The following is a 26,026-nucleotide window of genomic DNA, read 5'->3' as shown; positions in this document are numbered from 1 at the left end:
TCTTAACTAAAGGCAACGGTCAAAACAACTTTTGAATGGTAAGTCGGAAAATGCTTTAAGGCCTATCAGAACTGATTGAAAACATTTGAGCTAGGCAGAACCATAATATGTTAACAGTGAGAAGTTACACAGCAGCCATGTATTTTAATTAAAATAGAGTTTATTAGCTTTTCTTTTAATATAAACATGAGGAAGAAAAACCACGTAAGTTGTAGCATTCTTTTCAAAATAAAACTGCAATCAATACTTGAATCTCCAAGCTCCATAAACAGTATTTTTTGAGGTGGTAGATTGTAATATTTTATATCCATTATTTATCATTTATGTCTCTGTCCTTTAAAAATGATGGAACCTGTGGCACTCAATATAATGCAAAGCCTTGCTATAAAGAGAGAAAGTATTTCTGGCCCAGAAATGCTTTGTTTACAGGCAAAATTCCTAGGATTACATTTGAGAAGGTGGGAGGAGAAAGACTTTACATAGCTGAGAACACTTTTTTTTTTCTTTTAATGTTTCAAGTTTAGGTGACATCATTACCAATTTCCTAAAAGACTGATTACTGGACCTCCCTGTCTTTTAAATGGGCTTCCTGGTGGCTAAGTGGTACCCTGTGTTTTAAACAGCCTGAGGTAAGGGTTCCTAAGATTTATCTTTCCTCAAGTAACAGAACACACCTACAGCCAGGTCAACACACAGCATAGAAACGCTGTTTCACATCACTCACTTTCCTATCACTACTATTAGGGTCCAATTCCTTCCAATTTATTACAGGAGAATTAATGCTACTGTTCACAATTCCTTTACCAAACCTAGAAAAAAGAAACTTAGGTGCTCAAGCAGAGAAACAGCCCAGCCAGGCAAAGGACTATTTTAAAAAGAGGCGGCCAGGTCTATAAAGATACAAGATATCCTCCTGAAGTCTCTGTGCAATTTGAAGCTCTGATACTTGTAGAAGTATAAATGCTACAAACTTATAAAACATCACCTGAGAGTTTACTTGAATTTCTTCTAAATTCATTGTTTTGTAAATTTTAAACATTAAGCTCTTAATTTTAATTTTTTGTTTCAGCCCATTGTTTGCCATCGTCAAGAGGGGCTGAAACAAAAAATTAAAATCAAAAGCTTAACATCTAAGATTTACAAAATTAAATGAGTTTAGAAGAAATTCAAGTACACTTTCAAGTGATGTTTTGTGTCTGTAGCATTTATACTTCTGCAGCAGTGTCTTGGAGCATCCAAGCACACTGTATTAAAGCTTAAAATTGCACCAAGACTTTCGGGACACCTTCTATTTCACTATCTGCTTATTCCTGGGCTAACAGGTTGGCTGGAATTATGAAAATATCCTTTGATACAAGTATTTAACAAAGAGGAAAATCATCAGAAAATGAGAAGCACCATTAGAGTTAAGAAACGCAGCACGGACCCAATAGATGTAGGTAACAACATACTTTCTGCTTATGATCCCAAACATGCTAATATGCTAATAAGTAGTGCTTGCAAAAAATCTGAATGACAAGTGTTATTCAGCAGCTTTTTGGTTTAAACTGATTGCCAAAAATGACTAGCAGCTTCAATGAAATAGTAGGGAGGAAGAATCCTTCAAAACCTAACAATGCTACAACAGTCTGTTCCTAGGTGGCTTTATGAGTTGTTAGGAGTCCCATGTTTGAATAGTAATACTGCATTGATTCTAAAGGAATATGCAGCAATATGGGCAAGAAAAATAGGAAAAAGTAAAAGTTCTATAGTTAGTGTCTTTAAAGTCTAAAAATTTAAACTATTAAAAAAAAACCCTCACATAGTTCACAGTTATCGGCCTACATAGTAAGCAAATATCTGTGGGTGGGTTGGGAGCTTTTAGCTTTGGAGTGGTTTTTGTAACTCTGTTTACATTAGAAAGGACAGAAGAGTGTGTTGCATTGACAAGGTCCAGTTTTTTCCTATGACCATAATCTTTGCTGTCCGTGAGTCTCTTGAATTCAGTGTCTTTCTGTTAGGTGAAATACTAACTTTGCTGGTTTCTGAGTAGGAGAGGTGGTATTTCTCCAGTCATTGTTACAAGGGGTTCATGATGTTACAACCCCTCACCTCTCTCTGTTTATGAGAGGATGGCGTTGGAGCGCTGAATACCAATGAAATTATCAGCGCTGAAAGACCTTCTCACAGCAACTCTGCATAAGTCTTTGTATTTGTCTTCACACAATCTGGAGATGGCCTAAAAAAGTCAATCAGATAGAACATAGGTATAATTAGGGGGAAAAAAAGTTCCAACCTTAAAAAAAGAAAGCATCATTGATAAACCACACATCTGCATTCATTCAGGCTCACAGTTACTGCTACTCTGGATAGCTCGTATCTACACTGCTGATTCCCTAAGGTAATATCCTTGAAGGGCTATGATGAGATTGCTGGGGCAGGGAGGAACTTACTTAAAAACTGCGTTTCCAAAATAGGCCCCATCTAACAGCAATATGATGTTACCTGTATACTAGATCCTTAAACATAATGAACACACCTGAGCAAAATCAGTGTTTACCCAGCTATTCAACTTCTATTCAGTCTTCATTACTTACTACACACTCTAAGAAAATTTTAATGAGGTAGATGTGTGTTGAAGGCAAGAAAGGTCTGGTGATGAAGCACTACAAGGTGCTATTTCACATGCAGGTCAATTACCATGGAAAAACGTCTTATTCTAAAGTACCAAGGTACCAGAAAAAGTGTCAGTTTTATATGTATTCATTTCAGTTTGCTGTATACGCACCAGAAATCACAAGCTACTTCAAACTACTCTTCAAATCACCACTACAAATTACTTCATCCCATGTATGTTACCATTTCCATTAAAAACCCACGTACTTTCTACATCCAGTTTCTGAACCCACATTGTAATTTCCAAGTACAGGTCTTGCAGGTTAGCCACTGATGCTTCTGGTCTAATAAACTCATGGGACTGAACTGTGATATACACACACACACACACACACACACACACACACACACACACACACACACACAGCAAGCTAAGACAGTTAAGAGTGGTAAGTAGATTATCAATGTACATATGATTTAGGGATACAATTATAAAGAAATTATGCCTGTATGGTTATATGTAAATGCCTGTTATGGTTATATGTAAATGAAAGTTAAGTCGCTCAGTCATGTCCGACTCTTTGCAACCCCGTGGACTGTAGCCCACCAGGCTTCTCCGTCCATGGGATTCCCCAGGCAAGACTACTGAAGTGGGTTGCCATTCCCTTCTCCAGTAAGTGTGGAGATTCAAATGGAAAACCATTAAGAACAGATTAAATCTGATTTAAAACATTCTGAATTATGGTTCCAGAAGAGAATACCTAATTTTTTTTTTTTAAAATAATGTGAGATCCCTAACCCATAAAAGACACAGGGAATAAGATGCCAACGGGTTAATAAGCTCTTCAAACTGTTAATTTAACAGCTGTTCCTTTTAATAGTCACTGCTTAGTGTAAGTTAGCCACAGATGCTGGCTTTGGTGGCTGACAGAAAACCCAGTTAGTGATTCCACAGTCTTACCTCTAGGTTCTGTGCTCTTTCTTTGCTAAGAGGAGCAAATAGAAAATTCAGGTTGTTGTCATCTGCTAAGGAGCGAAGGTCAAAGTAGTATTTGGCATAAACACTGGCGGGAACGTTAATATTAAACTGAAGGAGCTCCAGAAAGTGCCTTTCCATCTCATTCCTGGGGGAGGAGGACAAGACAAAACCAACATAGGACAATTTTAGTCAACTGGGCTATCTCCAGAAACCCCATTCTGAGCCACTACAACAGCTCTAAATACTGTTTTGAAACAAATAATGGCTCCCCAGCTGGATTAATACACTAATGTTCACACAAGGTACAGCTATTTGTGGTTCTTTCTGCGTCCTGGCACTTTGAGTTTGGGACAAGGGGGGAGAGGTTACGGCCCTCTTATGCACCCGTGCTGCTGACTCGGGGGCTCATTCTTCAGAGTTCCATTAGTGCAGCCGTGCATTCATGCTCCACGCTCACTCACAAGGCCCCGCTATAGTCATCAGATGAAAGGAATGATGTATGCTGTTTATTAGCTCTGGAGAACTTGCAGACATTTTCACCGGGCCGATAACAGGAAGGGGCTTATTGAAGTAGAGACACGCCAACAAAAGGAGTAAGCACATCACCACGGCAACAAATGGAGCCATGGAGAGCCACTGCTATTATCTCTGAAGGGAGAAGACTCTTGAGGCAACAAGGATTCATCTCAGATAAATAAATAAATAAGCTACACTTGATGGGAAAGGGAATCCCCTCCCCCTGCCCCAGTGCAGGGGACCGTGGCAAAGGGCAGAATGCAAGTTTCTGTTCCTCTTAACCCCAGTAGGATGAGAAGGTGTTCCTGGGATAGGACGGGATACACTTTTTAAGCTATGGGAGGCAGCAGGATTAAGGGTAGACGTCTTGGCTAGATTAAATGCACTTCAGCATATGACCTCTGATGGCGCAGTTTCCCCTGTGCTCCATCGGTCGCCCCTGGCTAGGACAGAAGGTGCATATGCACGCAGGGGGCGAATTCAATGAAGTGGGAAAGTAGGGTGCTGGGAGCCAGGTCTTTGCTATGGGACCATACACAGTCATTTGCTTGTCTAATATTTAAGTAAAGAAAATCGGAGTCTTACCATTTTCATAGCAATCACTTTAAAGAATTAATTACATAAAAATGATAAATACCCAGACAAATGAGAGTGACTTATTTTTCAATATATTTGTTTCCTGGTTTTAAAGTGTTAATATTTTATCCATTGGCTAAGTCATCAAATGCTTGATGTTCTCCTGTGTGGACAGCAGAGTGTGAGCAGAAAAGAGGTTTCTCATTTGTTGAACTTTAAACCTAACTGAACCTACCTCCAAAATTAAGCCTATAGAAATGTAAATCAGATAATGTTTTGATAATCAGCTAATCAGGACTTAATTTACTACAGGAATAAATGCACTTCACTATCCCTTTTATATTCTCTTCCACTAATACATTTTAATTGTGTGGAAATACAGTACTTCATAGGATTAACATGTCTATTAACAGAGCTTTACTTACTGAAAAGCATTAGGCCTACAGAATGCGCATCTTCTGCATTTTTGGTGGTGGTTTAAATGACTAGATGACTGAAGAGCATGCCATTTATAGGCACAGCAAATTTTCTCAACAGCAGCTGCTCAGTTTAACTTACTCTTTTGAAGGGAGATATATTCAAACAAGATACATGGATGTTAGAAAACTTTTAAGGAAAAGCTGATAGATGCCAATTTTTCAATTTAGACTCAAAATGAGACCATTACAAACAGCAGCCAACAGCAGGGGGATGAGACAAATGTGACTTGCACACTTGGTTGTAATGCTTTCCAGTTTCCAAAGATCATAAACAAAAGCAGCCTATTATGAACACAGCTCCTGGTGATTCTGTTTTACACAGAAAAGTGCTGTTTACAATTAGCTTCTTCCTGTAGCTAGACACTGCCATCGGTGCTACTGGGCTCACAGCTATGAACACCCACACACTTCCCTGCATGTTCTCTGATGCTGTAATTGGACCCAGAGCCCCCATGCTTAGTTGTAGGTTCTGAGAAAATTTCAGCTGCCATCATGGCAGGCCTGGTGCTTATGATTACACATTCTCCTTCCTTCAAGGAACCAGTTTAAAGATGGATGATAGTGGTGCTCAATGTCACTTTAGTTTCTACAACTTCCAAAAGTACTTCTACTTATCTCGAATTATCTGCTGTAATACTAAGGTGGCTACCAGCAACATCACCATGACACTTTTTATCACCAAAGTGGACATTTTCACTAAAAGTCACTTTGACAGCTACCAACAATCACTGGTCCCTTCTCTTAGTCACAAGCTTATTTGCTTCAGTTGTAAATATGCACTTTGGTAATTCTGAATTAAGAGTCAGGGGCAAAGGTAACAAAAACAAACTCTTGCCACTGCCTGCCATGACCTTGATCGTCCTCTGCTGTTCGGCATAATAAAGAGGTACATCTTTACGTTTTCCTAAATGCCACCCACAAGGACATTTTCGCTGTTAAGTGAGCACTTCTAGAGTCTGCTGCAAACACCTCTCTGGTTCCTGCTGCCTCCCACCCTCAGGGCCTTCCCCGCAGCCAGACTGGAAGCCTGATGTTTCATGCCCATGTGAGCATGCCATCTGTGAGGAACTCCCCAAGGCCCCATCAGGTGCTGCTGTGGTTGCTGAGTGCCCCGGGTAAGGCCCCAGTGACACTTCCCGGGGTACCTGAACAAAGGAGTTTTCTAATTCAGCAGACCTCTATTTCTAAACATGGGGGACACTCCTAACAGTGGAGGAGACAGAACACAGAGATCTGAAACCTTTCCGTGTGGTTATCTGTACATCATGGTTTCTGTAACAATAGAACCTTAGATACAACCTCAGATTACAAAAGAAGAAAAGACCTCCAAAAACAAACGTACAATGTGTGACTCAAGTTGAAGTTATAACCTCTCAGTAGTCTGGAGATGCTAAGACCTCAGCAGTGACCACTTAACTTCCAAGGCCAGACATGTGCCTCTTAAAACGGACTGGACCTGGTAGACAGCTTTAAGAAAGATGTGGAATTATTTACTGCATCATGTTGTTCTGGTAGTGAGCTTGTAAAATGTTTGGCAAAAACCACCAGAAAAGTAATTTCAATTTATCAAGCAGAGTATTACAATAACAACATACCAAGATTTAACTAATTAATGATGGGAAATACAAATGGTTATACTACAGCTAGACAGAAGTCTAATTTTATATTTATACCTAATTCAGCTCTGTGCGCAATGTAACCTTTCTTAAAATGTACCATTTCTCAAGATGTAAACTTTATGGGAGCAAATGAGGTATTGGAAAATGGTTAGACAGTTCACCGTAACCTTACAAACTCACATGTCCTCAACTGTAATGTCCTTGAGGATCTGGCAGTAGTCCACATTCCAAACAGCCTGATCGTCCCAAACCTTGGAGGCAAGAAGAATGGCTCCCAAAACAATTCTTTTCCAGTTAGTGGGGCAAATGTCGATCTCAGCATAAGTTAAAAGCCTTTCTAAGTAAACCTGCAAAAGTAGAGGACTGATCTTTGATTTTAGTTCAGTTTAAGGGCTGTGATAAGAATTATTAGGAATGATAGATTTCATCTGTTTTTAACATGTCTTTTATTCTTTGGTTCTACAGAGACTTTTGCTCGGCCGGCCAAGGCCAAAGGCCAGGTCACAGTTGTAAGGCAGATATTTCTGTTAGTCTGGTATTTCTACTCTGCCCATGTGAATTTCCAACCCAGTTTTGGTCACAGGAATGAAAGGACGTCTCAGCATAGGGCATTCTAAAGACAGGCATTGTGTTATTACTTTCCCACTTGTAAAAGGCAGCACATATAGCCCAGCATCAGTTCAACCGTTCAGTAAATGCTTGAGTGCGTACCGTGTGCAATGTACCTACCATACTGGTGGTGGGTAAGTGGCAATTTTACATAAAGCTTGAGTATGTAAAACTCTGGTAAGACTGAGCAGTTCTTTATCTTCTCTTCAGAGGATGAATTTGAAGATGGTAACTGGTGAAGAGAGCCTCCCAGTGGCTGCTGTGTGGCACAGCAGGACAGGCAGTACAAAGCAGCTTTACATTATTACCACATTTGGTGCCTTTCAAAGGAAGACTCATGCATACAAAGAGCTTTTTTTTCATATCCCCTATTTCTCACATCTCCATTATTTCCTAATTCGTCTTACGTATTCTGCAACTTCGTCAATTTGTTTGGTTCTAAGGTGGTTAAGAGCTGCCAGTGTCTAAATCGCTGGGGCTCCTCTAAATCTGCCAGGTAGTTTGTGGGATGACTTCATGGCTTCTTTTATATGTGTCAAATGGCTATTCTATAAAGAACCAGACCAAGTTAACAGCTGAGTAAAGATTAAAGACATAAGTTGTGATGGTGTTACCTCTGCAGAAGAGAATATATGCCATTTGACAAAAAGAAAAACGTCCAGTTTTTATCAGAATGTTATCAGATTGACAGCTCAAATCTGCCAAAGCTCTCCAGACTCAACTGTGTTTCAAACATGGTTACTGAGATTATATACCCTTAGTGAAATTCTGCCCCTGTTCCCCGGAGAACTCAGCATGCTCCAGTACTAAGAACGAATCTCCCTACAGGGTCCACCTCTCTACTTTATGGCACTAATAGAGGCAGTTCAACCTTAGGGGCAATCCCTCAGTTTCCTCTCACCTTTACTAAAGGCAGACCCAGGGGAAGTGACATCTCTTTTTCCTGAAGCTAACTCTTCTATGAATGAAGTCAGTCCCATCTCTCATTTCTGCAGAACACTGTTCCCACAATTCACCTCTTCTTGAACAACCCCCTCTGTCAAGAGATTTTCTCCAATGTTCTCTTACATATTCTCAGCCCATCCCTCACCACCCCTTAGAACACTTCCCTCAGGAAATGTCCCAAGGCTGGCTCCTCATGACCCATCCTCTCCTCATCCCACTTTAGTCTGCCCCTGGCCACCACTGCTCCACCGAAACTACTCAGGCAGAGTCACTGCTGCCTTCGTAACAAACCACCAGAGCTCTTCATCACAGCGCCCCACTCCCCAGGCCTGCCCTCAGAGCTCAAGACACTGCCACACGCCTGGCTGCCGGGACCAAAAACCTCCACTTGAGCTATCTCACTCCAATCTGTTCGGAATTCTTATCTCCGCTTTCACTGGTCAACTGACGGCGCTGCCCTTCTGTCCGTCACTTCTGACTTGTATCACTGCCACTGCCTCCTCACTTCTCTGCTTCCACTGACTGCCAACCACAGTCTGTTCCCAGAGCAGCCAGGAGAGCCTCTTAGATTAAGTGCACTTCACAGGCCTGCTCAACATCTGCCAGGGCGTTCCCATCAAACAGATAACTTCTGTGGCCCACACGTTACGAGGCCCTGCGTGAGATGCCATCGTCCTTCTGTGACCTCATCACCTGTGCTCTCCCTCTCTCCCTACTCTGATCACAGTGGCCACCTTGCTGGTTCTGTCTCAGTGCCTTGTGCTCTGCCCCTCTGCCTGTGGGATCAGCACCCCTCATCTTCCTCAGCCCAGCCAGGTCCTGGTTCAAATCTCACCTCTGTGAAGAGGCTCTTCCAGGTCTTTCTAGCGTGCATGCGTTAAGTCGCTCAGTCGTGTCCGACTGTGTGACCCCATGGACCGGTCTGGCTCCTCTGTCCATGGGGAATTTTCCAGGCAAGAATATTGCAGTGGGTTGCCACTCCCTTCTCCAGGGGATCTTCCCAAACCAGGCATTGAACCTGGGTCTCCTGCACTGCAGGCAGATTGTTTACTATCTGAGCCACCAGGGAAGCCTCTCTAATCTCTTTATCCCTTTACCTTGCTTTCTCTTTCTAGCTTTCACTACTACTTGAAATAGTCATCTTTTAAAAAATACTCATTTTTAAAAAGTCTTATACTCTGCTGTACACCTGATACTAACACAACACTGTAAATCAACCATAATCCAATAAAAACTTAAGACAATACAAAAAAAACAAACACCCTTTGTTTATGTCTGCTATACTTACTTCATAAAGGCAAGGACTCTCCTCTATCCCCAGCACTTAGAACCGTGATGCAGGCAGCTATTTGGTGCGTACTTATGCCCCGAGGAACTCCTTGGCAGCACTCATCCTGTGCACCATGCTCTCCTTCTTCAATCTCCCCTGGCATCTCTTCTGATTCTCTTCTGGGTTGCCTACCACTCCGGCTACTCCTCTGGGGATGTGTCTGTAAGTGCTGATGGTCCCCACAGATCTATCTCCCCAATCTTTATTTCGCATACTTTCTCTGCATTTGAACAGCTATACGTAATTCCCTGCCTCTCGCTCAGCTTCAGGCTCCAATCCCATACAGGCAAATGACTGCTAGACACTGTCACTCTGCTGTTTCACAGGTTCATTGGGCTTAACTTGTCTACAAAGAAATGCCCCTCTTCCAACCCACATACTCTCCTCCTGCATTTCCCAGCTCTCCACGTGCCAGCGCCACTCCTGCCTCTCTCAAGCACATGCTAACTAAGTACTGCAAATGGCCTGCCAGCTCCAAGAAAAGGCCTGTGTCTGACCTGGTGCCCACTGAGGGGTCTCTCTGCAAAAGGAGAAGCTGCCTCTCTTACACTGCCTGGAGGGGAGCAGGCAGTGGTGGACGTATTCCTTCCCTCCAGACCATGCAGCTGACTTTCCCCTATAGGTCTGCTATAGGGAGGAGTTAGGCAATCCCAACTACCTCTCAGCTGAATATGATTATTTATCATTATTCAAATGATAAAATCTTACCATAGGAATTCAGTATGGATGACACAAAGGTCCTTACCCAGCTGGAGCTTGGCAGGCTAACTTGAGTAAAGCCTTTCCAAGCACTACTGACACCCCAATGCCGGGTACCTTCACGAACACAGGCACCAGAGGACAGTAGAGATGGTTAACATTATCGTCCAAGAACAGGGAGTTGAAGGCAGTCGGTCTCAATCAAGACACACATTAGAACTGCCTAGGCAACACAGCCTGAGACAAGGAACACACTGAATCTGCACCTGCCGTGGCCCAGAAAGTTGAGTGACTGCCTCCATCCCGCCGCCCGGCACACTCTGTCAGTGTGTACCTCTGTGCCCTGTGTGTGCATGAGTCCTGAGGTGTGGAAGCAGAAACCAGAAGTCTCTCCTGCTGCCTTTAACACCAATTGTTTTGTGATGAGAAAAGCAGTGGCAACATTTTAAATCATTATGATTACTAAAGCTCAAATCTGTACATTTTACTTCCTTTTGATACATTTCTCTTTCATAAAGTTCTGATGATCATTTCAGGAACCTACTTTCATCTGAAAAACAAGCCCATACCTTCTGTACAAGAAAAAAACTTCTAGAGACGCTTATATTAAAGAGAAAAATATATTACCAAAGTCACTATTGCACATTCGGCAGTCAGTTGTGCAGCACTGAAAAGAGTACGAACAAATCTGTAAATGAACTTGTGTTCAGGGTCATGCTTAAAGTACTCCTCTGGAACCTTCTCTCGCTGAAAGAAGAAAAAACACAATGTAAGTGTCCAATGAAGAAAAATACTTAAAAGCAACCCTCAATACAGCAATCTTCACAAGTGGGCCCACGTGCTACTTAAAATAATTTTGACTAAGTGACATGTTTTGTAGTCTTTTAAATATAAACAATGGGATCCTAAAGTACCATAGTGATTCAGTACGCACTACCAATCATTAAAGAAAAATGCAGGCACAACCTCAGAAAATTTATTTTCACCTTCTTCCCAAAGAATTCTAACCAAATGCAAACTATTTTTAGGCTCAAAAGTCTTGCTGATCATTGCACGTCATCATACTTTTCTGCAGTCAACTATGAAAACACCTTTCCAGTGTCCTGTAACCAGAAGGCTCTAAGAGTTTGCTGTCTTACACAGCAGTCACCAGTCACACATGTCTACTGAGCGCCTGAAGAAGTGAATTTTAAAACCCTGTCATTTTAATTAGTTTAAAATTTTAAACACTTTTTAAATGTTCTCCTTAGAGGTCTTACGTATTTGTTAGGAAATGTTTATATTGTGTGATGCTATGGAAAATCATCCTTTAAAAAGCTATATTTTCTGTTACTTGGGTATATTCACTTACCCGCTCACTCGTCATACAAAGCGCAACTTGGTTTTTATCAGTCACACCCCTGACACAACATGCCTTTGGTAAAATGACTAGACATAACATGGGGTGGGGGAAGAAGACTTAAAAGGAAGACAATCTTGGCTTCGAGCTGGAGGCAGTAATTTTCTTCTAGTAATTAATTCCAAAGCAAATAAGCATGAAATAAACACAACTGTAATAAGAGAAAAATAAACTTCAATAAAAGTGATACTTACTGTGAGTGGATGTGATCTCTCATCAAAAATATCCAAGGATCTATTGGCATCTCTATAAAATAAGAATGTGTATTTTAAAAATTAATTCAGGAGTTACTGGCTTAAAGTATCTGCTAAGAGTAGAGAGAGGAGTAGAGGAAGCTTAACCTTCAATAAAGCAAACAGTTTTACATATTCTCCTGGATTCTGCCCTTAGAAAGGTTTTCTGACGTATTTTACACTCAGCACACCATGTTGCATGAAATCTTTTCTACAATCAGCCAGAGTTGCCTTTACCTGCACAGACCCCTTCTAACAGGCAATGTTAGTAGACCAATACATTTTCACTGCACTAACCTCACACTGGAATATATTATATAAGGACATTTTATAAAGTAGCCATAGTGGGCAATAAAGTCTTCCAACTTCAATGAATGTAAATATGAGATTCATGCTTTTTTGTTTTTTCCCCCTCTTTTGTTCTTTATATTTATTATAACATGTTATAATATATAACATATAAATTATATATATTATATAATATATAGTTATATATAAATATAATCTATATAATTATATATTTATATTGTTATTTCTTCTTGTCTCTTTTAAATAATCTGAGTTAAAAATGTTAATTGTCTTTTAAGAGAAACCAGGCTTTTTATTTTAAATTCCACCACACTACTACCCTGTGCCCATTTAAACAGCAGTTCTGCAAATGTGGTCTGTAGGCCTCTGGGAATCTCCCCTGGCCCCTCTTCAGAAAGCCTGAAAGTCCAAGAAGTCAAAACTGTTTTTTATAAGAATACCAAGACATCACCTGCCTTTACACTGTGTGACACTTAACTATGATTGTATAAAAGCAAAAGTGGGTAAAATTGCTCCTTTCTGAGTGTCAATCAAGGCACTGGTATGAAACTAAATTAGAAGTCATTCAGTTATTCCTGGCCAAATGCATGTAAAAAATCTGCTTCACTTAAGAGCATCCTTGATGAAAGAGTAAAAATTAAGTGTTCTTAAACCTTTACTCTTCTTTTTCATATTCTGAGTAAGTGGAAAGTATGCATTAAAGACTTGTATATACTGAAATATGGCTGTGTTAAGGAAGAGCACTTGTAACTTACTGGTAAGTCACTTTTTTTCCCCTGGAACACCATATTTAAACCACTTTTTTCATGAAACACTGACAGTCAAATTTTTTAAAAAATGAATAAAGTGAGCCTGTCACTTCAAAGAAAACTCTAAACTATTTGCTGCCAATGATAAAATTCAAACCATCAAACTAAAAATACCAGGATTTTTGGAAAACGTGTACCTTCTAGTGTGAGCTTTATTTATGGTGAGCTTGACTTCTCAATACTTAAAGACTTTTCTGATAAGACTGGTGGTGATACTAACAAGAGTGAGTTTTTGACACTGTCTAAAGGAATGTGAACCAATACTTTGCAGTGACAATGTATAATATAAAATCATGTACAGATAAAAAGATCCACTCTATGCACGACAGATCAATGGGCATTGATTTACCATAGTATCTACTTCAAGTTCACTGATAATGACTTGGAACTCCATCTTAACTAATTTAATGAACCAGCACATGTGGATTTTGGGGACAGTATCAGAGAATATGCCAAATTATCTCAAGGCTTTAAAAATTCACCTTTTCCCACCTATATGTCTGCATGTGGCTGGATCTTCATATTGCTTCTTCAAAGCAAATGACTGAAGACAGTGTTGATATGAGAATCAACTCTCTCCTATTAATGAGATACTTTTCTCTCCACTATTTTGTTGAGGAAAATGGTTATTTTTCATTTTAAAAAAATGACTTATGTTAAACACTGGGGTCCCCAACCAGATGGCGATCTCATCCCTCAGCAGGCAGTTTTTGTATCCTGCTGTGGAGAGCAGTCTGGGATGTGCCACTGGCACCTAGAGAACAGAGGCCAGGGGTGCCGTGAAATACTCTACGACGCACAGGACAGCACCTCACAACAAAGCTTCATCCAGCTGAAAATTTCAATAGTGCTAAGGAAAGCCTGTTTAACATACAATGGATTTAATTTTTAAATTTTTAAATTTCAATTTCTAATACAGTAAATATCCATATAAACCACATAAAACTTAAAGAGTTAAGAGTCCCAAAATAGAAATAAATGATTCACTTCAATACTCTAATAAAAGCACTCTAACAGTAAAAGCTTACTCTAAATACTGTCTATAGTTATTACTTAACACTAAACTTGATACTGTGTAAATTAATTAGCTAGAATAACAAGATAGGTTTTAAAAGAGCTCACCTGTTCTTTATGTGGTAATATATTGCTAAGGTCACACTGTGGAGGAAAAAAATATATTGTAATAATTGATTTTTATCACATTAGGCCTGAGGACATTTTAAAAGGGTTGGCAGAGAGGTAAGACCTTCCAGATGCCCAGTGGCCCCCACATCCTCTAATTCAGAGCAGTACCCATAGGTGCTATCCCCCATGTTTTAGGTTCTTTGGCTTTTAGCAAAATTAGGAGACCCAAAATGCTAGATGTGCTCTTAGAAGACATGTTTGGGTTGATTAAATTATTACATATTTCCCCGGTCATTTGTCCTTCTATGCGCAGAATCTTTCATCCCATACAAGTTATATCATCTATCCACATGGTTAAATATAAGATGCACAGCAGATTTTGTTTGTGGCTTTTTGTTAGGCACTACATTTCAGTTGATTTAGTTCAGTATCCCCCAACATGTCTATTTTCCATTATTTCTCTAAAAGTAAGCAATACAAGTGCTCCACACCAAATAAAATGGATTTAAAATCACTTTCACACATAATTATTAGAAAATTTAATAGCAAAATTTTATAGTCACAAAATTGATGATAGGCCTAGTTATCCTGAAATAAGCACTGCTAATAAGGCAGCACAATACAGCACAGTACACTATTAATGACAGGTATTTCCAGATTATTTTAAATAAAGTATTAACTAACCAATAGATACAAGTCCTCAAATACTTTTTACATTACTATAGCCCTAAGTTATTCACAGATGCTGTGTATTAGGCAATTAAGGGGTCCTCTGGTTAAGTTATTTGCTTCCCTTTGTTCTCAGTATCTAAAATGAAACTCAAAATAATTGAGAGAAGGCAAATCTGAATTTTGTAACTAGTCTATAGAATCTTAGCATTTGCAGAAAGGCCTGTAACACTGTTAGCATCAAAGATGGATACTTCTATAGTGCTTCAAAGTTTCTTCAAATTGATTTTAAAGTCACAGAATTAAAAGTTACATGATAAAAAGGGCAACTGAACCTTATATGACACTTAACTCATTTTACAAATAAGGGAATCAAGGCTAAAAATTGACTTACTCAAGGTCCCACCAATTATCAGAAGTAGTTCTTTCTCCTACCCTTGAAGCAGAGAGTGGCTCCCAAGCTCAGCTGCACACTGGGATCACCCAGGACGCTTTAAACACTGCCTGGCTTCTGCTTCAAAATGTTCTGATTTAACTCCATTAGGTACAACCTGGGCAACAGGATTGTATTTATAGCTCCCCAGGTGACTGCAACGTGCAGCCAAGTTTAGGAATGAATGAGTTAGGGTTAAGATCAGGATCTCTCAGGATACTTTTGTCTATAAAATCATGCCTCACACATCATTCCCCAGCTTGTCAAAAGGGGTGTGTGTGTATGTGAGAAAGAGACAGAGGGAAAGACAGAGAGCCAGACAGACCCACAGACTCTGTGTCTTGGAGGTAGGGAGTAAAGGTGGATTTCATGTGTCAGAGACATACATCTTGAAAAAGTTGCATAGGTGATTCTAATAAGGCTCACCTACCCCACTGAAAACTAATCCCATGGTATTTTTCAAAATCATCCCTAAAAGCCAATTTGCCCCAATTTTCTACGTAAACCTTTATTTTACCAATAACGAATGTGCTGAGTGGTCATTTTTAAAACTTAATCAGATAAAAATTTACTGTATTTCCAAACATTAAGACTAGCTTGAGAATAAAAAGCATGAAACCTACTCATCTGAGCAAGGTTAATCTTTAAAACTACTTCTGAATTATATACGGGAATATCAGGCTCTTTTGAATTCAAAAGAAGCTGTGAGTCTAGCCCCAGTGAGAGTAGTTTTTTAACCCACAGATTTAGTGTCTTGGCTGAATAAAAACACTCAGTTATTTCAAGAGAAATGCCAAAACTCAGGACTTTAAAGAGCAATGGGGCTCAGTTTTTGTTGAAACACGATTTGACCAAAACTAATATTATAAGAAAGTTACATCATTATGATTGTGAACTGGTTGTTTTTAATTAAAGGTAGAAGTTACTGATCATTTAAAAAGCTAAAAAATAAAAAGCCTTGCACATTAAAAATGAAATTAAATTTATAAGCTAATTATATTTTTAAGACAGAAAAGTAAAATTAATGATAAGGATACTAATATTTTCAAATAGCATTTCCCAAACTGTTCTGGAGGGTCAACATTCATATGCTGAGGAGACATTAGTTAATGTTCCATGGACAACTCCAACGGAGGCAGGAAGGTCTGCATCCTGTTGGGTTTTTAATTCTCTCTCTTAAATAAACTTGAACGTTCCCATCATTAGGGCGTTCTGAATTGTGCATCTCCAATTGTGGACTATGAGGGGCTTCCAGAAATGGAGGAATAGTTTTTGTCATAGTAACACTGTTCGTGTCTTCTTAAGTATAAGCCTGACCACAGCCTTGCTTCTGAAACTTCATCTCTTTTATTGTTCTCTGCTTTGACTGATACAGTGTGTCGGAGATACACATATATAAACAAAAATTAAATGTGTCTATTAAGTTAAAATCTCAGTTGAACAAATTTCATCTATGGAGAAATTAAGCTTGAGACTATGCCCCTTAAAGCAGTTTTGATATATTTTCCCCCTCTTTGGGGGAGAGGAAGAAGTAAAGTTTCATATAGAAATACTGCAGGAAAAAAATGCAGGGTGGGATAAATCTGACTAAGTCCAGTTAAATTTAACTGCAGATTCGCTTTGGTGCCAGTAGGGGACAAGCTGTTCCTTCTTCTCATGTTAGCTTCCAAACTAGTATTCATTGTTGTAGGACACTCCCAACTCATAAAGACATACTTTTTTCTAGAAACGTACAATAAAAAGGTACCTCTCTTTCTCATTATGTTCAACACTATCTTAACAACAGAAATGCACCAAACAAGATTTACATTTTTCCTGGGATTTCTTACTTGCTAACTGACTTTCCCTTCTATCATGTACTCTATGATAAAAATGGAAACTGAAGACTCATATTTAGGTCCTTGAAACCAACATATAGTTGACACCAGTTTCTTAACCTAATCACTGAAAAGGACAAATCAAATGAATGAAATTACGTATGGCTAGGATGCTTTCAGCAAGAAGGGGGTCTGTCACTCAGCCCTTGGCAACCTAGTTGTACTCACCATTTTATTGTGGTTCTAAGATTAGGCTGGCTGACTGTGCTGTCATCTAGAAATATGGTTGAGCATGAGCTATACTTTTTAGTAAGCTGCCCTGGAGATACCTGAAGGGGAAGGGAGATAGAAGAAAATGTCACAGTAAGTTAAACCTATAAAAGTGTGTTTTTTCCTTGGTTAAAATGTCAAACGATAAAGCATTAAGATTTTCCTTACACTCCATGAACTGCTGAGTGTTGCATCATGTGCAGCTCCATGGAAAACCTCTGTACTCTAACTTCCACAGGCAAGATCTGAGAAATGTGGTATAAACTGCTGCCCTTGATACAGGACCCACAAATGAACCTGGCAAGCACCTATTATAAATTGCCTTTATAATAATGCAGAAAGCGTATAGTAAGATTTCAGTGTTTCTTCTTCAAGCAATGAAATGCAGCGGAGATTTCTATTTCTATTCATTTACTACAATAAAATGCACTGCTTTAGATAATATCGATGTGAGAGCATTTCATTGCAGTAAATGAACGCCAATCATAAATGTACTAGTTTGGGAGACAGTGTGAGAAACAAGCGGCTGGGCATGCCGGGGCTGCTCTATCACCCGTGACCTGGAGGCCATAGATCTCTTTGGGCCTCAGTTTCCTTATCTGGAGGACAAAAGGGAACAGCTTTAAGATTCTCTCACAGCCAAGACACAGAAAAAGCAGCTCTGAGAACTGAACTTTTCATTTCATGTTTAAGTAAGACTGCCATATATTAGACAAGTGACAGCCTCAGAGAATACTTCCCACTCATTTCACAGTTTTATTAATTCTACTCTACATGTTATCTGACACTCATCGTGGCACTCTGCTGCCTTGCGCATGCTGCTCTCTGCCTGCAATGGCTTCTTCTTCCTCCTTGTCCCAGCAAACTTGACCCCATCCACCTCCAGCATACCTCGGCCAGCAGCCACACCACCGAACTTCTCCCTTTCTGCACACTTACACATCTAATTCAGCACTTGTTACATGGTCTCAACTGCCTGCCTGGTATCCCCCTCCTAAGTAAGCAAGCAAGCTCCTCCAGGTTACAGATTCTTACTCCTCCTACTCCAGCTGCTGAGCACAGAATCTGGGACAAATCAGGCTTCAACAAGCGTTTGACAAATTTTTTAAGATCAATTACAACTGGAAGGTAAGTCATACTAATGATACACATTAGAACTATCTGCAGTGGTGCTGGATAGGTGACAAAGAACTCTGTGAGACCCTCTAGAGAATAAACTATCTTTAAAACACTTTAGAAGTATCCATTTATTTGTGAAGAGCCCAAGAACACAGCCATAGTCAAATACTAAAATAGCCTAAACTATGTTAGGACGATTCTCTTCCTTTAAGTAAAGGCCAATAATCAAATCCCAGTCACTGTCAGTAGCTCAAAGTAATAGCATTCTTGAATACCACAGAACACAAACAATTTTAACACTTGGTTTTGTTGGGTTTTGTTTACTAATTCAGATGAGCCTTCCTTCCTCCTATTAATATGAAGTAGTTTTCACCATGCTGTCAGACTCTATCAGTGTCCTCCACAAGTACATCGAAGGCGAAACAAGGAGAAAATCTAGTCGATGTTTCTTTAAAATACAGAGCATTTAAATGAACACTGCCAGTAGCCAATAATAAGAACTATCCAAATGGTGTATAAACCACCATTCTGCTGCTTCTAGGTATTTTATGGCAAGGCCACTTACTCTTTTATTAACAAAACGTTCTAGACATAACATACCTGAAAAGTACCACTATTTGGAGGAATTTCTCCTTCAAGCTAGAAATGATTTAAACTGAAACTCATATATTCCTTAAGCTATCTGGTTAATGTGTAATTTTAGAATCTCAAAAGAGACACAGTGTGAAAACTGAACATTTATTCAAATGCTTATATTCCAAATGAAGTTATCTTTTAAAAGGTCACTACTGTTAAGAGTATGACGCACTACACACAGTAACTGTAAAATCTATCTATGAGGGGAATAAAAATAGTAGGAAAATGCACCAAAATATGGACTAGTTGGTAGAGCTTTGGCTTTGGGTGATATTTATCCCATTTTTCTCTATTAAAACTTTTTCTCTATTATGCGTTATATCTGTTTATCTTTGGAAGTATTAGTGCTGAAACATTTAAGAAGTTTAATTAGACGTGGCCCTACAGACTATGGGGGCTCATTTAGTCTATCAGCAACCTACAGACTACTGGCTAGATCCTACCAAAGAAACAGTGAACACTTCTCCAGGCCTACTCCTGAAGTGATTCAAACTTCGGTGTCTACTATTCACTAAAGGATGGCAGAATTAAAGCCTCTGAGCAAAGCCTGGATATATTAGCTGCCAACAGCTTACTTTCCTCTCATCTCACTTTAAAATTTAAGGTAACTGTCCTTTATGATTAAAGCCTTATCATCGCTGGCTCAAAACCTCAATAAACTACACTGACAAAGATTAATGATATAAAATGCAAATACAAAAATCAAACAGCAAAACCCACCACTGATAGTTTAATGTTCACTGAAGAAAGAGTATTTACCATCATTCAGCGCTAAGGACAGAACAGATGGACTTTTACAATCTTTACAAGAAGGGAAAAGGCTTACTTAGTAGACTTCAGGTTTAATGGCAGAGACTAGAAAATAATCATACTGGAAGACTAATAAGTAACAATCCCCCCCAAAAACTTATCATCAAAAGTCAAGCACCTGTTGAAATTCTGCCCCCACCCAGTGAATCTTCCCATCCTGCCTATTGCCTGAGTTTAACCCATCAAAAAATTACACTGAAATTCATTTTTCCTCCCCTTTTCACAAGTTTTAGATGTGTTTATTAATAATTATTAAGACTTTTACTTAAAATTTTGTAATACTCTATGCATTAGTGTGGGGCTTCCCTGGTGGCTCAGTGGGTAAAGAATCCACCTGCCAATGCAGGAGACGTGGGTTTGATTCTTCAGTCGGGAAGATCCCCTGGAGAAGGAAATAGCAACCCACTCCAGTATTCTTGCCTGGAAAAGTCCATGGACAGGCGAGCCTGGTGGGCTACAGTCCATGGGGTTGCAAAAGAGTCATGTCTGACTTTAAAACAACAAGAAGTGCACTGGTGTAAACTACTCCGTCTACATTACTGCACATTAATGGAGGACAATGTGGCAGGATGAGTAGTTTGAATAAGATTCTTAATCAAGGCCTTAGTAGAAATGTACAGTATTCTAATTATAGGTATAATAGTATTGTCTGAATCAGTATCGTTAATTATACTGAATTAAAACTTTTAAACTTAGAATTTATATTCAAAGTATAAATCCACCTTTGAGTGGACTAACCACAAATCTACTTCCTTTCCCCCTTCTTTCAGAGATATCATCTCATTAGAAATAAAAGTATTTTTTAAAAAAGCTATACCTAAGACAGGATAAACAGCAGATGATTTTTGATGTTTGAAAGATGAAAAAACTAGATAAAGGAGTGGTACCTGACATGGCAGAACAGAGGAAGCACAACCTTGGAACCTACAGAGTAACTGGGATGGGAACAACAAAACCAATGTTGTCTTACAGAACCCAAGGCAGGTTCAGAATCCAGAAGCATGGTCACCAAATCCTTGCAGTGAGGTCTATCAGTTAATGAGTTCACAAAGTGATGCTTCCAATTAGATCTTAACAGACAGTGAGGGACCATCACATATTTGAGGGAAACCTCCAAGCAGTCAGAGATCAAAACAGGAAGAAGAAATCGATAGGAATGATAAAAATGAAGGAGCAAATAAAAACTTAAAAAAAAATCTTCAACATCTACAGAAAGATGAGAAATTGCATCAGTGAAAAAAAGAATAAAAGGATGGAAGAGAACTCTATAAAAATAAGGTAGACAAAACAATATATTCAATAGAAGGATTACAGCAGAGTCAAGGAAACCTCCAGGAAGTAGGACAAGACAAAACAGAAAACAGGAGGGGAAAAAAAATCTGTGCAGAAATACTGCTCTAAAATTTTCAACATCTGACTAACAGGAATCAAAAAAAAAAGAAAGAAAATACCAAAGACGCACATAAAAGAATTCACTAGAAGAGATGTTCTGTATGTTTAAAGGCCCCAATAGAAAGACAAGGTCTATACCAAGCCATATTATGAAATTTCAAAACCCCACAAAGACAGAAGGTACTACAAGGTTCCACAGGAGGAAGGAATGGAGAAATGACTAATTTGGTAATATACAATGTATCAAATTCAATAGATTTAAGAGAAACACTGTAAATGAGAAGACAAGAGGGAAACCTCTCTGTTACTGCAAAAATTAGTTTCAACCTAGAATTCTACACTTAATCAAATATAAGGAGTTTCATAGAGGCTAGGTCTTGATAAAATTTTTGCCCATGTGCCTTTTTCCAGGAAAATGTGCTCCAGGAAAACAAGGGAGTATAACAAGACAGAGGGAAACAGAATCTAGGACATAGGGGATCCAACACGAGAGAGCAGTGGTGTGAGATCCCAGGTGACTTCACACAGACACCCCAGGAAAACAGGCACAGAGCCCGTCTAGGAAACACTAGCATGCAGGCAGTAGGAAGACAAAAGGTTGGCAAAAAGTGTCTCCAAGAAGAAATGGAACAGATGCGGTTTTGTGGACGGAAAATATTTCTGATAGGCATGTGACAAATGTTACAACATTTGGGGGAAAAAATAGCTGTTAAAAAACAGGCAAGTGAATATAGTCAGGAAATTAATTCCACAGAAAAAAAATGAAGACTGTGAAAACAGGGAGATTGGTCAGGGAGCTACTCAACCATGTTTGGCTGTGTGAGATCATGTTTGCTAGAAAAAGCAGAACTGGATTATCCTGAGAAGTGCAGAAGTGCTTAGATTTCATTAATATTGAAGAAAAAGAATGAAAGGTGCACAAGGAGGCAGCACAGAGAACTATATGGCTCAACAATGAACAATACTTGCTTAGTCATAATACTGTAAACAGTGATTCTGATTTAATAAAAACTGATGCATGTAAAGGGAACAGGAGGAGGGAATAGAATCACAGTGGATGAGGAAGTTAAGATTTCACCTGCTGTGCCAAGAAGTCAATGAACAGTGCTAAAAATTAAATTACCTATTACACTTTTATTACTCTGGTTAAAAACTCAGATGAAAAATTTAAGGCAAAAGAATTTGACGTCGATCTTTATGCTATAACCATATTATTGAAATTTAACTTAAATGTCAGGACCCTTAAAAAAAGGGGAACTACTAAGTCAAAAACCTTTCTGAATACACTTGATAATTAGGAACCAGAGAGTCAGAAAATTTATAAATAAGAGGTCAATGCTAACAGTATTGGATCCATCATACTTTTTAGGAAATCATGGCAGACATGCTTTTAATTAACTATTGATTTCTCAACTTTTCAACTATTTACTTACATGGTTTAAATGGTTGCTCTTCCTCTTTTCTCGCACTAAGAATAAAAAAAATTAACTGATGAATTCCAATACAAATACCATAGAAAAATAAGTCACTAGTTATCTGATGGATTACCAATATACACAATGAGTTAAAATTTCATTCTATTTTTAAAAATAATTTCCAACAAAACATATAATTTAAATCACCCAGCAAAATGAATCCTATAAATAGTATCTGAAAACTTAGTTTTACTATTTGACCTAACAGATACTCTGTATTAGGTACAAATCAAAGACTTTCCATTTACAAAAGAAAAGGACAAAGTCAATTAGGCCAGGTGAGATATTTAGCTAATAAAAAATTTACCAGCTGCACAGTATATAGTATTTTCTAGTTCTACATGTACTTTAGTCACCAGGATAAACAGATGACAACGCTAAGAACCAGTTTCTGGTCAAGCACCCATGTCTCTGGAAGCATCCTGAACCACTTACTGGTCACCTACTCAAACACCCAAGTTAAAAAATACAGGGTCTTTACACACTGGAAAGCAATCTATAATCTTTAACATGTGTGCTGACCTCACTGAACATACATCAAAAGTACACAGAACTGTTTTGCTCCAACAAAGGCCAGAAGAATATAAGCTCAAAGAGGGTCTTAGGCCACACTTGTTCCCATGGCATCACAAGCACGAATTCCTTTAGACAGAGGAGACGGGGGCATGGGGTTGTGTTTCTTTTACTCTCTCCACCGTCTCTCTACAGTGTGAGTAGCTCATGACTCTGGAAAAGACTGAGAAATACAGTAATCCTAACTAGAAATAACTGCCTCAAGACAAAAGTACACACACTTTAAGAAAATGCAGGCGCCCCCAGGCAGGAGAACAGGTGGTGCACTCGGAGAGGGAGAGGGCGTGGTGAGCGCTCTGCGCCCCGCCCCCTCGCCTGGCCCTCTTCCTTCTGGCTGTTCCTGAGACAGACCCCTCGATAAAAACCAGTAATCCAATGAAAACAAGAGAGAAAAAGAACCCTCTATTTTTTATTGTGCTGCATCACTTCAAATATTATAGAATGTTCACTTCTTGTATTCCTGCTCTCATAAACAACCGAAAAACTTGACCATGTATGGCTTTTTAGCAAATAAACTAGGATTTAACATATATTAAGGAAGACAAGGAGGCAAGACAAGCAGGGGTGCAAAAACTTCCAGTTCTGATTCTTATCTTAAAGCAGGACACCAGAAATTTATACAAGGTTTCCCATACTGAGGATAACCTTCTAGAAAACCCCATATGGCAGGCACGTTGCTCTGATTACCCTGGCTCAGCACTACATTAGGATGAGAAAACTCTGAAGAGCTAAAAGTTCTCACAAGAACTTTTAAAAGAACTTAAAAATTCACAGGAATCTGGATGTGAGAGAGGTTCATCTGGGTGAGCACTGCAAAATGGTGCCAAAATCACAAGACTCGATTCCCATACGTAACAACAGATTTTTTTTTAATTAAATGAAAACCTAACTGTGACCTAAACCCTATCATTCATCTTTAACTCACGTGCTCTTGGAGCAAGAGGAAAAGGACAAAGTAGCATGGAAAAACAGACCACAGCTAAATCATGTGGCGAGCTGACTGTGTTGATAAAGCAGCAGCCGAGTGTATAAACAGGTGGTCTAAGTGTTTCTCCTCATTAAAACAGTAACACCTAAAGGAGACATGTATCATCACATATTAACATAAAACATCACATATTAAAATATTATCACATATGAAAAAATAGAATATTTAAGCTATTCTAAGTGTCTTTCTGTATCTTCCTAAAATACACAAAGACAGTTTTCAATCTTTTTCTCGGGGGGTGAGGGGGGCACACCGTCTTACCGTCCGTTTGAGATTTGCTCAGGAAAATTGTGCTTGCCCTTGGGTGGTCAGATGGGTTTGATTCCAAAGCTAAGTCTGCACAGGAAGAAGAAAGGTGTGACAATTAGTGGAGTAGAAAAAGATATGACTTTTAAAACAGCTACACATTGATTTTAATCACGTTTAATAGCCTTAAGAAGAGCTTTTAGTTAATGGCAAGAAGGAAACTAGTAAAGGCAACAATATAAAAATTCTATTGGGAAACAGAAAAATTGTAGAAATTCTCCATACATGTGGAATAAAACCAGGGCTATGTCTTAGGCTTTTTTTTTTTTTAAACTTGCACCTAATCTATGCCTCCCCTCCTACTTATCGATTAAAAATTCAGTCACCTCCCTTTAAGCTGATATTACTGGCACATTTCAGGAAGTCTCAAGAAGCAAGTTATGCTACAGTCAATTACTGTCAGATACCATCTCAAACTATCAAATATGCTATAACCAAATAAGCTGCTTTTGGCAAATGTTCTTCAGACAATCCAATGGCTAATTCTAACTCCACTCAACAGTTGGCTGCTGTTTATCTAGGGGCTATTCATTACGGCAGATTTAAGAGGAATACATATAAGAGTTCAACGTTCTGATCCATAGGAACACTTCCAGGATAGTGATTTTTAACTTTGCCCTCTGTTTCCAAAGCTAAACTCTCACTTCTTCCCTTCATGGTGCATGATTAATAGAAGGCTTCAATAAGAGTACTTCCTGGAGCACATCAAAGGGCTGCTTGAAAAAAAACTTGCCCATACCTACATAAAAAAGGTGGGTCTGCTGGCAGTTCACTTTGCACCAAGGTGGGACAGTCTTCTATTTAGGCAGAAATATCAAGCAAGCACAAGCTGTCACACTGGACAGTAAGGTTGTTGTTTAAAACAAACATAAAAGCCCTATGGGCACTTACTCAGTGAAGTCTACCTCAAACCAATTAAACAATCTTTTAAGAAACTGGACCAAGATTTTTAAAGAGTAATAGTTAAGGCATTATTTCCCAAACCACATAATAATTGGCCTATTTTTAAAGGTGAGTTTGGTGGTCAAAGTGATTTACATGTTATCCCTGAGAATCAAAAGACTATATACATTGATATAATAAAAACTAACCAGTCCAGTAGTGAATTCAGTCTAACCCAGCATTTCACAAATGTTATCTACCTAAAACCTTTTTCTTCCCCAAAGAAAGAATTTTGCATGAACAGTAATTTGAGACTTCCTGGTTTAATGGGAATTTTAATGTTACTGCCAGCACTAGAAATTTACATAGGTAAACCAACTGCTTTGTTCTTCATGAAAATTCCTTCACTGCATTTGGAGTTTATTAAGCTATTT

General features: G+C 38.9%; 1 protein-coding gene across 1 annotated transcript in view; it reads right to left on the bottom strand.

Annotated features, from left to right (window-relative positions):
* Nucleotides 1-286: 286 nt before the first annotated feature.
* Nucleotides 287-26,026, bottom strand: part of CCNYL1 (cyclin Y like 1) — a 35,178-nt gene continuing 9,438 nt past the window's right edge. Inside the window, exons 2-10 of the mRNA XM_052658999.1 lie at nt 24,666-24,740; nt 22,802-22,836; nt 17,370-17,470; nt 14,220-14,255; nt 11,941-11,992; nt 10,975-11,094; nt 6,945-7,111; nt 3,557-3,719; nt 287-2,218 (exon numbers count right to left, since the gene is read on the bottom strand). Coding sequence (XP_052514959.1) covers nt 2,102-2,218; nt 3,557-3,719; nt 6,945-7,111; nt 10,975-11,094; nt 11,941-11,992; nt 14,220-14,255; nt 17,370-17,470; nt 22,802-22,836; nt 24,666-24,740 — 866 coding nt within the window. The 3' untranslated portion in view covers nt 287-2,101. The remainder of the gene's footprint in view (nt 2,219-3,556; nt 3,720-6,944; nt 7,112-10,974; nt 11,095-11,940; nt 11,993-14,219; nt 14,256-17,369; nt 17,471-22,801; nt 22,837-24,665; nt 24,741-26,026) is intronic.

Source organism: Budorcas taxicolor, chromosome 2 (genome assembly GCF_023091745.1).
Source record: "Budorcas taxicolor isolate Tak-1 chromosome 2, Takin1.1, whole genome shotgun sequence".
Classification (NCBI taxonomy): domain Eukaryota; kingdom Metazoa; phylum Chordata; class Mammalia; order Artiodactyla; family Bovidae; genus Budorcas; species Budorcas taxicolor.
This window is presented reverse-complemented; position numbering and strand designations above follow the sequence as displayed.